Source organism: Numenius arquata, chromosome Z, assembly GCF_964106895.1.
Source record: "Numenius arquata chromosome Z, bNumArq3.hap1.1, whole genome shotgun sequence".
In the NCBI taxonomy this organism is placed as follows: Eukaryota; Metazoa; Chordata; class Aves; order Charadriiformes; family Scolopacidae; genus Numenius; species Numenius arquata.
This window is the reverse complement of record NC_133616.1, coordinates 38161999-38176336: the sequence shown is the minus strand read 5'-3', so window position 1 is coordinate 38176336 and position 14338 is coordinate 38161999. Positions and strand designations below refer to the sequence as shown.

General features: G+C 39.0%; 1 protein-coding gene across 1 annotated transcript in view; it reads left to right on the top strand.

Moving 5' to 3' along the window:
- The window catches only part of PIP5K1B (phosphatidylinositol-4-phosphate 5-kinase type 1 beta), a 74300-nt gene that overhangs the window by 31326 nt on the left and 28636 nt on the right, over positions 1–14338 (top strand). The window contains 2 exon segments of the mRNA XM_074165941.1: positions 466–765; positions 13410–13621. Of these exon segments, the coding sequence (XP_074022042.1) occupies positions 466–765; positions 13410–13621 (512 nt within the window).

Sequence of the window (14338 nt, the reverse complement as noted above, 5' to 3'; positions counted from 1 at the left end):
ACACTCCTGTGGACACAACCTTGTAATTTGGCACTAAATCTCAGTGTGAAAAGCCTCATGCAGACAGGTTCTGTCTTTCAGAATCCAAGTCAAGGTAATGAGAACTACATTAGACCTAAACTCCTTCCAGCAGGTGGAATGCGGAGGTTGTTCAGGTCAGAATAAATAAATTAAATCTTCAGGATGCTTTTAGGTTTGGCCTAGTCTGCTCTCTCATGGGATGTGAGAAAGAGAAACCTGGCAGAGTTACTGCTCTGCTCTTGGCCTGTGTAAGTTCCTGGCAAAAAGGCAGTGTTTATGCTAGCTTTCTGAAATACAGACCCACAGAGTAAATCAACCAGTCAAAGAAACTATACTGAATAGGAAAACAAGCACAGTTTTTTTCATGTTTGTTAATGTCCTTTGGTATTAAAAAAAACTTTCTTAAGCATAGAAGTTTATTGAACAATATCTCTTTTGTTTTAGAATCTGAACCAGAATCCAAGGACGCTTCTACCCAAATTTTATGGGCTATACTGCGTTCAGTCAGGAGGCATTAATATTAGAATTATTGTAATGAACAATGTTTTGCCACGAGCCTTGAAAATGCATTTCACATATGACTTGAAAGGCTCCACATACAAACGGAGAGCATCGAGAAAAGAGAGGGAGAAGTCCAACCCTACATTCAAAGACTTGGATTTCTTGCAAGACATGCATGAAGGGTTGTATTTTGACTCTGAAACACACAGCGCACTAATGAAAACACTACAGCGGGATTGTCGAGTGAGTAAAAATTATTGACTCCTTAAACTTCTGTGTTCACATCTGTTCTAGATTTACCTCAGCAAATCAGAGACATGGCTATGTATGTTGTTTTACCTCCGTTCCTTTTCCGTGCAATTTAATAATGAAAAACTATGGATGTCAAAGCACTGATGAAGCCTTCATTTTAGTTAAGCTGTTGGGATCTGAGATCAGAGAATGGAGTATCCTGAGTTGGAAGGGATCCATAAGGGTCATCAAGCCCAACTCCTGACTCCACACAGGGCAATCTAAAAGTTAAGCCATATATCTGAGAGTGTTGTCCAGATACTTCTTGAACACCAACAGGCTTGGGACCATGACCACTTCCCTGGGGAACTTGTTCCAGTGCTTGACCACCCTCTCACTGAAGAGCTTTTTCCTAATATCCGATCTGAACTTCCCCAATGCAGCTTTAAGTCCTTCCCTCACATCCTATCACCAGGCTACAGAGATCAGCACCACCCTTTCTGCCCCCCCTCATGAGGAAGTTGTAGACAGCAATGAGGTCACTCCCCAACCTCCTCTTCTCTAAGCGGAACAAACCTAATATCCTCATTCAATCTCACAAAGTCATGCCCTCTAGTCCTAGTGCCATCTTTGTTGCCCTCCTTTGGAGATATTCTAATATATTTATATCCTTCTTATATTGTGGAGCCCAAAACTGCACACAGTACTCAAGGTGAGGCTGCACCAATGCTGTGTGAGACAATCACTTCTTTAAACCAGTTGGCTATACGCACCCCAGGATACAGATACTGTTGGCCATTTTGGCCACTAGGCCACATTGCTGACTCGTTGAGCTTACCATCCAGCACAACCCCCAGATCCCTTTCTGCAGGGCTGTCCCCCTGTTTGTCTGTACATCCAGGATTACACTGATTCATCTGTGGAAATACAGATTAATATAGACAAACAGTCCAGTAGGGTTTTTTTTTTAATGTTGTTCTTGCTTTCCATTAATTTGGAAATTTTAATGATTTTGGTTTTTTTGAGGCGCAGTAAATAGCCCTGTGGTACCTTTGTTACATACGATAAACTTTGTGTAGAGCCGCAAGCTTAGTACTGCTTTGGTAATTCTGCCTCCTTGTAAGTTAACAAGAACTAGGAAATTGAATATAGGAGGCATGTCTAGCAGCAGCAATCTTAGTTCTGGAGCAAAGCAATTTCTTCCTTAGCTGAAAGGTAGCACTTAATGTCCGCATAACATTTTCAAGGCAAGGGAAGTATATCTGCCATTGTCCTTTGAGAGGACCCTGGTGAGTGGAATCACTGCCTCTTGTGGACAGGGAGAATTATTGTAAAAAGCCATTTTTTCTGTAGCAAAGGTAAGAAAATATAAAGTTGGAAAAGGTGGAGTTATCTGGGTCTCTCAGAGTTTCATAAGATTCAAAGGGATTGTGGAGAGAAAAGATTAGCTTTGTCTGAGGGGAATCCTAAGAGTTGCATAATGAAACAGCAGAATGGGTAGGCTGAACTCATCACACAGAAGACGCATCATGAACATCAGAATTTGTTGTTCGCTGCCACCTGTGGTGCGAGATGGAAAGCGTTGTTTTTGCACATGAATAGTACTTTTTGTTTAATTACAGAAGTCTGCAATGCCTTGTGCTTGGTTTGTAAAGCTGGGTGACCTAATGTTCAGCTGCGTATTCAGTGTGAGACATTTATCTAACACCACACATTGTTCTTTCTGTAGCCCCTTGCAGTGAGCATTCCCTGAGCTCCTGCCATGGGTGATAATGCAGAATGCATCAGTATGACACATCTGGGGATCTGGATGCCCTTTTGTGCATCCTCCCACTTGTTGAAGGTTAGTTACCCAGTCAAAGCTGGGGGGGGGGGGCAGATCTACTGTATAGAAAATAATAAACAGAATCTAAAAAAGGGAACTGGATTAAAAAGTAAAAACAAGAATAAATCATTTAATTGTTACATATAATGGAGACTCTTACAGGTTCTTCAAAAGTACTGGTAAATTCTTTCTATGTTACTGATTGCTGAACTAAATATCAGCTTCTTCAGTGTGTAATCTTAGATTTGAAACTCTAAAATTAGTCTGGAGTTCTTAAAGGCCCAGCTAGATCTTGATAATATCAAAAGAAAAGAAGATTTTATCTTTAAATTATCAGTGTGTATGCATAGATACATATATATACACTACAGTACATGTCGGTGTGTCTGTATATATATATACACACATGCAAAATGTTATATGTGTATTAAAAAATAGACTGCCCTTTTTTTTCTATTCAAATAAGTCTTTCTGTTGTAAAACAAAGGGAGCAGACACTGTTACCTTTCACATAGCTGAATTTGCTCAACAAATGAGGTTGGATCTGACTACCTGCCTTGTACTGCCTTTAAAAAGAAAATAAATACTTCATCCATTTCAGGAAAAGGACATTAGTTTTGCCACTGTTTTTTTCTGCCCATATGGTCATTGGATGGCTACTTAGTATGGATGAGAACTGACCTAGATTTTTAGAGCTTTAAAACTTGTAATCTCTTTTTCCTTTAACTCCAAAGTGGGAAAATTTAATGTAGGCACTGGAATTAAAAATTTATTAAAGAAAGGAAATTTTTGATCTTGCCAATATTTCAGGGCTAAGAAATTCCCTTCTGTATTGCTTAAATTTGGATTATATTTTCATTGTTCATATTTGCAGTCAGAATCAGTAAGTGATTTTTTTTTTTTTCCTGCTTCTGTAATATAAACATCCCCAGCTCATAGACCCTCTCATCCTTAAGCACCATCACTAAGTGCAGAGACCTGGCAGAATGTGCTGGTGACAACAAAGAAGATGGTGGGGACCTGCTGTCATCTGTGTCTGCTGTCATGGTGTCACCTGTCCCATTCAGCAATGCACCCACATTTTCCTGGGTCAGTCTTCTACCACTAGAAGTTGTCCTTTGTGCCCTTTACGTCCCTTTCAAGTCTCGCTTCTATTTGAGGTTTGGTTTACATGACAATAATTACCATCCCTACATGCCCAGACAATGTTTCTCAATTCCTCCTTTGCAGCTTGTCTGTCCTCCGTCATGCTATATGCTGCCTTTTCACATTCAAGCTGTGCTGTGGCTTCCTTGGTTAGCTGAGCTTGCCTCCTGATATGTCTCTCAGCTGACATAGAACATCTTGTCAGCTGACACAGAGTTCCTTCCCCAGGGAAAGGTAGATTAGCATGGAATCATTTACGTTGCAAAAGACCTTTAAGATTGAGTCCAACCGATTTAGTCCACCACTAAACCGTCACATCTACTCGTCTTTTGAATACCTCCAGGGATGGTCACTCAACCACTTCCCTAGGCAGCCTGTTCCAATGCTTGACAACCCTTTCACTGAAGAATTTTTTCCCAGTATCCAATGTAAACCTCTCCTGGTGCAACTTGAGTCCATTTCGTCTTGTTCTGTCACTTGTTACTTGGGAGAAGGGATACCTACCTGGCTAAAACCTCCTTTTGGGCAGTTGTACAGAGCAGTAAGGTCTCCCTTTGGCCTCCTTTTCTCCTGGCTAAACAGCCCCAGTTCTCTCAGCTGCTCCTCATAACGACCTGTGCTCTAGACCCTTCACCAGCTTCATTGCTCATCTTCGGACACGCTCCAGCACCTCAATGTTTTTCTTGGAGGGAGGGGCCCAAAACTAGGCACAGTACTCGAGGTGGGACCTCACCAGTGCTGAGTACAGGGGGATACTCACTTCCCTAGTCCTGCTGGCCACATTATTTCTGATGCAAGCCAGGATGCTATTGGCCGCCTTTGGCCACCTGGGTGCACTGCTGGCTCATATTCAGGCAGCAGTTGATCAACACTCCCAGGTTCTTTTCCATCAAGCAGCTTTCCAGCCACTCTTCCCCAAACCTGTAGCATTGCTGTGACCCAAATGCACTTGGCCCAGTTGAACCTCATACCATTGGCGTCAGCCCATTGATCCAGCCTGTCCGGATCCCTCTGTAGAGCCTTCCTACCCTCAAGTGGATCAACACACCTGCCCACTTTGGTGTCACATGCAAACTTACTGAGGGTGCACTAGATCCCCTCATCCAGATCATTGATAAGGATATTAAACAGAACTGCACCCAGTACTGAGCCCTGGGAAACACTGCTTGTGACCGGCCGCCAACTGGATTTAACTCCATTGACCACCACTCTTTGGGTCTGACCATCCAGTCAGTTTTTCACCCAGCAAAGGGTATGTGTGTCCAAGCCATGAGCAGCCAATTTCTTCAGGAGAGTGCTGCAGGAAATGGTGTCAAAGGCTTTACTAAAGTCCAGGTAGACAAAATCCATGGCCTTTCCCTCATCCACTAGGTGGGTCGCCTTGTCATAGAAAGAGATCAGGTAAGTCAAGCAGGGCCTGCCTTTTGTAAGTCCATGGTGTAAGACTTACCATGGTCCAGGTAAGTCCAGGCCTGATCACCTGGTTGTCCTGTGCGTGCCGTGTGATGGCACTCAAGATGATCTGCTCCGTAACCTTCCCAGCACTGAAGTCACACTGACAGATAGGGCTCCAGTTCCCTGGATCCTCCTTCTGGCCCGTCTTGTAGATGGGCGTCACATTTGCTAATCTCCAGTCAACTGGGACGTCTGTGAAAAGGGAGATGTTAGCAGGTATGGCAGGTGGTAGACCACTGCTGGAGTATCAGTTCTTGTCTGTCACACCTTTCTGCAGCTCTGATGAGGAAATGCATGATCTACCCGGTTAGAGGATGGAGCTGAGTGATGATCTCAGTAGCCACTCCGTATTTTCTGTTTTGGGACAGGTACAGGAATGCTACAGATTGATAGTGTTCTCCAGCTCCTACGGCCCCTTCTTGTTACATTCACACTCAAGGTGACAGCATCTGAAATCTCTGCTCACAAACCATTTCACAGTTCTTGCACCTTAGCTAAACCAAGAAGTGTAACATTACAGTGTTTCTAAACCTGTAATATTCCCGAGTTTATCATATATACAGTGCACACAATTGAAACTTTGAACTAGCTTTCAAATTTCAGACTGTTGCTGAGACTTATTATAGCTATCCTATCCTTGCCAGCAGGCACTATCATAGTTACTGGGGTGGGTGGTGGGGCAGGGGGGAGACAGGGGACACAGTACACGCAAACAGTCCTAAAAATAAATAATTTCACTTGCCTGAATAGCTTTCCTAAAAATCTTTGTTTTGAAGCCTTTTGCACTTCAGAGTGCTTTAATTTGTAAAGCCAATGTGCCTGTGTCTTGTATAATGGTAAATATTGAGAGTATTGAAAGGTAGTTTCAATAGCTGTGATACTTTTTTTTCTAGTAATCATGCTGTTAGCTACTCTGATCATTATATAAAATCATGAATTATTGAAGAATAGAGCAGATTCTCCAATTTCCAAATAAAATTAGTCTTATAAATATTAACAGAAGCTGTTCTGCTCATGAATGAAATCACGACTTAAAAGATTTATGGCACATAAGTAAGTACTAAATAAAACAAAGTCAGTAAAGACATTAAAGAAAGTTTAAAGAGCATTTGGGGATTTCTTTTTTTTTTCCTTAAAGGTGCAGAAAATTAAGTTCCACATCAAACTTAGCTGCTGTTGTGTTTTGTTATAAACACCTGCTTCTGCAGAACTTGTTTCTGTGTTGAGGAATATTTATGTGGGGCAAAGGATAAGCTATGGCACTAAGTGGTGTGTTAGGTACAAATAGCATTGGCACAACTATGTATGAGAAAAGTTAATTATTGTAGTATTCTGTTTTTCATAGTTGTTACAGTATCGAAGTAAAGCTAGGCATCCATTATTATTTGATCTTTACTGGAACTCATAAGCAGTTTAATAAATACAAATTACCTCTGTTCTGGTCAGAAAGTATGAGGAAGACACCTGTTCTCTAGCACAAGGAATTCACAGTCCAAACACGTAAGAAATAAAGTTCACCTTTTGATCATTCCATGTTAAAAATTAAGATAAGAGTTTTATAGAGGTACATGTCAAAGACTACTGTAGAAAGGTACATCAGCACATCTCATCAGAATATGGTCCACTGTTTTAATTATGAAAACACTGTTAATATCTTCCCTGTAATCCCTTAGAGTACAGAAGAACTGGTAACCCTTTATTAAAAGAAAAAAAAAAGGGGAAGTGTCTTTTAAAACAGGCAGTGTCATGGTTATACAGAGATACTATTCTACAAACTGTTTCTTATCTAGTTACCTAACAAAGCATGTTAATATAACTTTAAACGATAATCACAGCATTCTGTATTTGTAAATTTTTGCTTCACACACTCACACAGATACAGTATGTTCTTGAATGTCAACTAGTCCTATGCTGGAATTTGGGGTATTCTATTAAAAATAGCTTGGTTGTGTTTTTCCCTTTGCATCTGCTGCTGAATCCAAGAGAAAGGAAAGTTGAAAAGGGCTAAGAGGAGGAGTGCATGTAAATGCAGTTATTAACTGGGCAAATGGAAAAAAAAATACTGAGTATTGTTCCTCTGCTCTTTATTTTGATAGTAATGTCTGCTTGGTAAGATGTTTACCTGTATGCACTCAGATAATGTCTTTTTGTCAATCAGAGGTCAATTCCCAGTATTTCTCCCTCCTCTTGCATTACACTGTTTCATGGATATAAATATAGGAGATGAAAAAACTATCTATGCAAATCAAGAAGTATTTATTTATCCTGAAATTTGGAATAAAATTCCCTAGTGAAATTGCAAAGATGTGACATTCTAAAAACTGAAGTAAAGATTTATTCACCAACTATTTGAAAAAGTGGGGGAAAAGTGAGCCAGATTTTTTAAGAGCACTAGTGATCTTCATTTGTTACTTAAGGATGACTTTTTTCTCATTGAAGTATATTTAAGAGCTAGCCTATAAACTCAAAACTAGTTCTTCTCAGTTAACTTGGTGACGTCAGGGATCCTGTGACAACTGTCACATTTAAGACTACATTAATGGATGTTGTTTTAGACAGACAGACAAGGCAAGTCACTGTAAAACTAGGGAATTTTGCCTTGCAGTAAGTAATTAGATTTTCTGTCTCAATAGGAAGAGTATTTTTCAAGCTATCAGTTGAAGTGCTAATAACCTACAAGTAGCTGAAGTATGCACGTTTTATGATTTCTTGATGCAGATATCTCTTCCAAATTCATGAAGGTGGAAAAATATTTTTCTTCTTCTCTCTGTAAATGCAGCTATTACCAAGAAGTGAGATTACTGGTTCCTTCTTCACCTCTTTCCTTAAGGTGTGTCTTACTGCAAATGAGGAAACCAAAACCTTTCCAGAAGGTTGAAGATTGACTCAGTGTTGTTCCCCCTGTAGCAGAATGCTTAATTCTTATAGTGTATTTTTACATTAGAAATTTAGGAGAATGATTGGATGTGTCATAGGAGTATTGTCAGGATTATTTAACTAATATCTCCACACTATCTGGAGGATTAAAGTTTGTGAACACCATATTTTGTCTGGTGGTCAGAGTAGGGTTTAAGTCTTGGGGGTTTTTTTGCTTTCTTATTGCTTAAAATTTTTCAAGACATGAAGGACAAAATGCATTGTTGCTAAGACTTCTAAGTAGAATTAGAAACCAAACAACAGAATTCAGCTTTTTGTATTATGGGATTTCTCTTCGGATTAATTTTAAATGGAAACTGAGCCTATTTATTCCAAGGTTGCACTTTACCAGAATTATTTTTATTTAGTTTGATGTAATACTGTTACACTTTCTGTTTTGGTTTTTCCTTTTTCAGGCATTTGGTAGCAAGGGTTGGAAATGATCCTGTTGCTGAGAAGGCAAAAGGCCTAGTTTGTTAGGGGCGTGCTCTGCATAAATTTTTAATAATTTCATGCAAGTGTTGAGGAATGTTCTAAACAGAAGTATGTGTTTACCCATTTTTTCAATTGTAAGTTAACATTAGAACAATAAATATATTGAAACCTGTTTTGCAAAATATCTGTTACAGAAGCAATGACAATTAATCCAGTTGTAGTCATGCGGTTTTTAAGAACAACAAAATAATTTCAAGATGTTTTTACTAGGGAGAATTGAATGGCTTTTTACAGGCTACATTTTTCCTTTATTGTATTAGCAAAGGCCAGTATGGACTTTTCTAACGAAATCACATTTTTAAAGTGGCATTAATGGCCTGACTAACAAAGAAGTCCATAAAAACAAAGAAATTCAAAGCTGAAGATAAAGGAGATCATATCTTGTAAGTTTCAGGTCTGGGTATTGTTTTCATCACTGCTGTTTTAGCCAGTTGCTGCAAAAGTCTCAAGCTTTATGGCCTGAACACTATCTGTTCTGTGCTGAAGCAACTGTGACAGTAACCTTGGATGATCAAATTTATTCACTGAATTTTTCAAAACCTTTCATAGTGGTGGTGGTGGCGGTGGCATTGTTTGTTTTCTTGTCTTTTTTCTTCCTCAAAGGGTCTTTATTTATTCTTTAACCCATATAATTTCAGTGATTCATTCTACAGCATGTCCTTACAAACAGTAGCATTGGCACAACTTGAAGGAGTACTGAACTGCAGCATAGGGCAGAAATAATAGATGGCATGGCATCGAAGTGGAGAATGTGCTAATCTGAGATGAAGGGTCTCTTTGTCAGAAATGGTGGTTTGGGGATAGTGGACATGGAATGGTAATGCAGATCTCTTGTGTCTTTTCTCTCTCCTGTAGTATCAATTGAAATTCCAGATTTCTCTTTACTTCTACTGTGGAAATCAGAAGCCAGATTGTAATTTTTAGGAGTGTTAGTTAACAATATGTTTCCAAAATTCTGTTGAAATGGGAAATGAATCCACATATGCTTTGTTTTTATTTTCTTGGGATAGATTGTTTCTAAAGCAGGCAGAAATACTTGCTTTGCTCTATTAGTCACTGGCTGAGATACTGAGACTGAGTTACTGAGTGTAACCATGCCTAAGATGATTCACAGGATGCTCTAACATCTGATTCGCTCAGAGAAAAGAAAATCTGATTCAGGGAGTTATTTTTCTGTGTTCCGAAACAACATATTTTGTGATGCCATTTCACTGGAGGTTTTAAGTGGTATGAAAGCAAAATAGTGCTTAAGGCTGGAAGGAGATGAGTGACACTTGCCATCTGCAAGTTGTCAGAGCAGCTGAAGCCAGCCTTGCAAGCAGTACGTGGTGACCGAGTGACAACATCGTGTTGACAGAATCTGTGTAGCTAGTGAAATAACACGTATATAAATACCAATAGGATGAACAAATTAATGTCAAGTTAATGAACTGAATGTTTACCTGTCATTAACAAATGCAAGACTTGATCACGTGCTGTGTACTAGCAAATAAAAATATTCTTGCTGAAATTTCCCAGTGCCATTTTGTTAGCAAGGTGCATTTCGGAGTGGTTGCATGAGTAAAGATTCAATTTCCCTCACTTTAACTACACAAGAAGTATTTCTGGCAGTTAATGTCAATTTCTAGTGGATCTCACGTGGATGATATCAGGTGTTTTGCAGGGCTTTCTCATTTTGCTGTGAATATAGCCCTTTAATACTGTAATTTGTTTGAGTATTTTTTCATTGCTGCATGTTCAGAAATAGCTTCATATGCTGCATTCTGTAACTTTTCCTTGGCAAGCAAGATTAATTTGTACAACTGTGTGCACAAAATGTTACTTACAGATTTAAAAATAATCATGATTTGCTATTTTAAATATTAATGATGATACATATGTGAGAACCCTTCAGATATATTCGGCTGGAAATCCCACTGACTGAAGTAAAATTTCTGTCTTAATACAGACTGAAGAGTTTGACGTGAAGTAATTTTTTCTTGAATGCTAATGTTTGTTGTTCTGGTTAATTATTTCTTGCCAGAGTTTTCCTTAGAAACAGACAGGGTAGTAAAACAAGCTTAGACCTGGTCAAAAGACGTGCATTTGCGTAAGGAGTGGCTGGTTTGGTTATCAAATTTCGAAGCGGGGGGTAACCGGAACGGTATTTCAAAGCAGAGGGGCAGATTGTCTTCAGGATTTGTGATACGCTTTGTGGACTGGACAGTCCTGCCTCTGAGCAGGACCATGAATAGGGTGCGCGGGGAAAAAGGGCTAGAGTTCATATGCTATGTGCTGTTTGTCAGAATATGTGCTCCAGTTAATCCATTGGATGTGCAGGTGTTTCAATTTCATAATGAGCTGGCATAACAAAATAGCTACTTGTTTTCATGGTGTTTTTTCAGTAGTCCTAGAACAAAGTCATAAGTAGTCAAAGAGATTTTTAGTCCATTGCATAGTGTAAGTAGCATTGGTTTAAACGACAGTGGTGAATTGATGCAGTCGGATGAATTGACTTATGAAGACAAAAGAGGTCCCTGTGGAAGAAGCAGCAGCACATCCTACCACACCCTTCCATGAGGCTACGTCCAATCCTAGATGTAGGTTCTGTAATTAGTGCAGTTAAATCATGATACGTCTAATGTAATCTAATTCTAAAGGCAGTAAAGAATAGGTTGAAGGCAGAACTGTCAGCAGTTCTGTTTATAACTGTAAATTTAAAGTGGCAATGCCTTTTTCAAGCCTGAATAGTTGTTCTAATCTGGCTTTACATAAACAGTGTTGCTGATTGTACTCCTAAGGGAAGTATTTTTATAGAGCCTAAGTTGTTTTTTAGGTCTTTCTTTGTCATCCACTGATTACACATTTTTAATGAATTAATTGTATAGAAGTTTCTTTTTTGAGAAAGTCTGAGTAAAGGGTAGCAATAAGTAGGTAGTAAAGAAAATTCTAGAACTTATTTAGCACCAGGTGTCTGTGCCTTTGTACCTGCTAGCTGTGCTGTTTTTGCAATTCGTGATCATAAAACAGGAAGTTATTAGTCACCACCATTGGCACACAATGCGCAATAAAATTTCGTTACCATGTTCTATGGCGATTTAGAATATGCTTTTTTGTTGTACCCTGAAACTCTGTGTGAGTTCTGTCATCGGAGGTTGCTGTGGAGTACTGAGGGCCATACGTTCGCAGCCTTTTTGTTGTTCCATTTGAACTAATCCACCCCTATGCAGGATTACTCTGAGCAAGATCAAACCTACCACGTCTTCTAAACTCCTCCTTTATGTCTGGAAATCAGAATGAGGATATGCCTTTCTGCACTTAGACTACAGCATTTTATGCTTTGTTTCTTCACTTTAAATGCTTACAACAGTGCTAAGATTAAAACGCCATGTTCCTCATGGAAGATAAATGCCAGAGATTGAAAAGAATTCAGCTGTATTGTACATTTGGCTTCTACTTAGTATATTGAGTACATAAGGAATACAGATGGAGTGGAACAGAGCTTTTCTACCTCTTTGCCTATATACTTGGACATTCGAGTCATATCTCTAGGACTGTGCTAAGTAGTAGACTCCCTTTTCTTCTTCGTACAGCTTTGCACACCACCACTAGACTTTTCCTGGTGATCTCATTTTGGATTTGCAAAATGTGTCTTAAAGTTCACAAAATGTCTAAGTGTTTTGTGTAAAACTATACTTTGATAGTCTTCATCAAAATGACATACCTGGAGTACTGCTCTTTATTTGTCATCTCTGCAAAATCATATTTTGTTCTTGTTCATGTAAAAAGATGTACTGTTGCCTCTTGATTTCATGCCAAAAATGACACCGTTATCTTAGGGCATTGTGTGCCAAAATGTATCATGAGTCACTCCTGAGGTGCATGAGGTAAAGGATAGGTGAGTGGCACAGCATATCCTTCCTGGTTGCTACCTGGTTTTCTCCCTCAATTTAGCACTGCTGTTATATGAGATATTGAACGCAGCTGCTGTCTGCTAACAGTTTGGTCGTATTACTAGATGTGGTCACAGTTTATTTTAGTTCATGTTTACATATTGACTTGAACTATATTTCCTTTTAATGGCAGTATGCCAGACTTCGTAATGATGTAACTGGCTCGAAACTTGTGGCAGTACATGTACATGAAAGGAAAAAGAGAACTCACCTACTGACAGAGACAAAAATAGTTGGTAGAGCTAGAAGAGAGGGCTGGTTGGTTAAGTCATGCTTCAGAGATAAAACTGCCTTTGCAGTTTAGATAGACTCCATTTAGCTTAATAAAGAGAGATGCATGAGTTTTGTACCCAAATCCCATCAGCTGTTAATGAGAGGGCGGTAGCAAATGTGCTTTTTTGACATTTGAAAGTTCTCCAAGAATGCTTTTTCAGTTATAAACAGGAGGTGAAGGGGAGGTAGAGAGTAGTCTAGGCAAAAATGCTCCATAAAGTCTGGAACATGCATTAGAGGTGACTTCAAAAATGTCTGTAGTTTATAAGCATGTGATGGAACTATTAATTGATTATTTGCTATAAATAAAAAAAAAAGGTGCTGATTAGACATATCTTCCTTGACTACAAAATAACATCAGGTTACTTTTCAGCTATGCATCTTTCTTTCCCACTCGCAGTAAGAGCATTGAGCTTATTAGATAACTAGCACCTTGGCTGTGTGGGATAGTAAAAGATTTTTCTTTAATTATAATTTCACACATCTCCCTAATAAGAGAAACTTGTGCTTTGAAGGCCTATTTTTACTTAAGTTTTCAAAGCGCTTCTGCATAATTCATATTGTATGTAGCCTTTTTTTTTGTCTCAGTACAGCCATTTCTTCTTTGTTCATAGGTTCTAGAAAGTTTTAAGATCATGGATTACAGTCTGCTACTGGGAATCCACATACTGAGCAGTAACATGAAGGAAAAAGAGGGAGAGTGTTCCCGGAGCGCATCGGACACAAAACGTCCTGGGGGGCAGAAGGTTCTCTATTCTACAGCCATGGAGTCCATACAGGGCCCTGGGAAGTCAGGGGACTCCATCACCAGAGAAACAACAAACACGTAAGTGCCATGACTTGCTCTTAAGGCTGCTATTAAGGCTTGCACATTCTGTTTCTTCACTCTTCGCCACTTGATATTAAGAGACAAATCATTCAAGAGCACACAGCATTTCAGGAATTGAAAGATTAAGCCTTTTTTTTTTTCCCTGAAAAGCTGGACCACCAAGATTTGCTGCAGAGCAGGAAATTAAATGTTTATTAGTAAATTGATCATCATTAAATACATGATAGCAAATTTTCTTAGTTCAGAGTGACTTATGTATGCACAAGTGCATTTGTTTATAAAAGAGACATTATGAGATAGCTATTACAAGAGCCCCAGGTATTATCTAATTTTAACTGGAAGCAGCTTGATGAGCCACAAGCAAAAACTGTTAACTAACATTGAAATGGATATCCCTACAGTGGTCATTTTCATCTCAAAATAGTATACTCAATATGTAGTACTATATCATCAACGACTGAAATGCAGTCATATCCATGTATGATATTTTCTGAGATTAAGAACTGCTGCTTTCCTCTTATTTTTCTATCTAGCAGAAACTGCATCAGAAATTTGAGTTTGTAGACAATAGTTATTCTGTTGTTTCAAGTATTTTTAGTGTTACTGAGAGCATTATGTTCACCATTCTCATTTTATATAATCAGTCTTTCATTATAATGAGGGTTTCATTTCAAATTAAGGATTTACTCTTCTGGTTCTCAAGGGAGCTGTCTA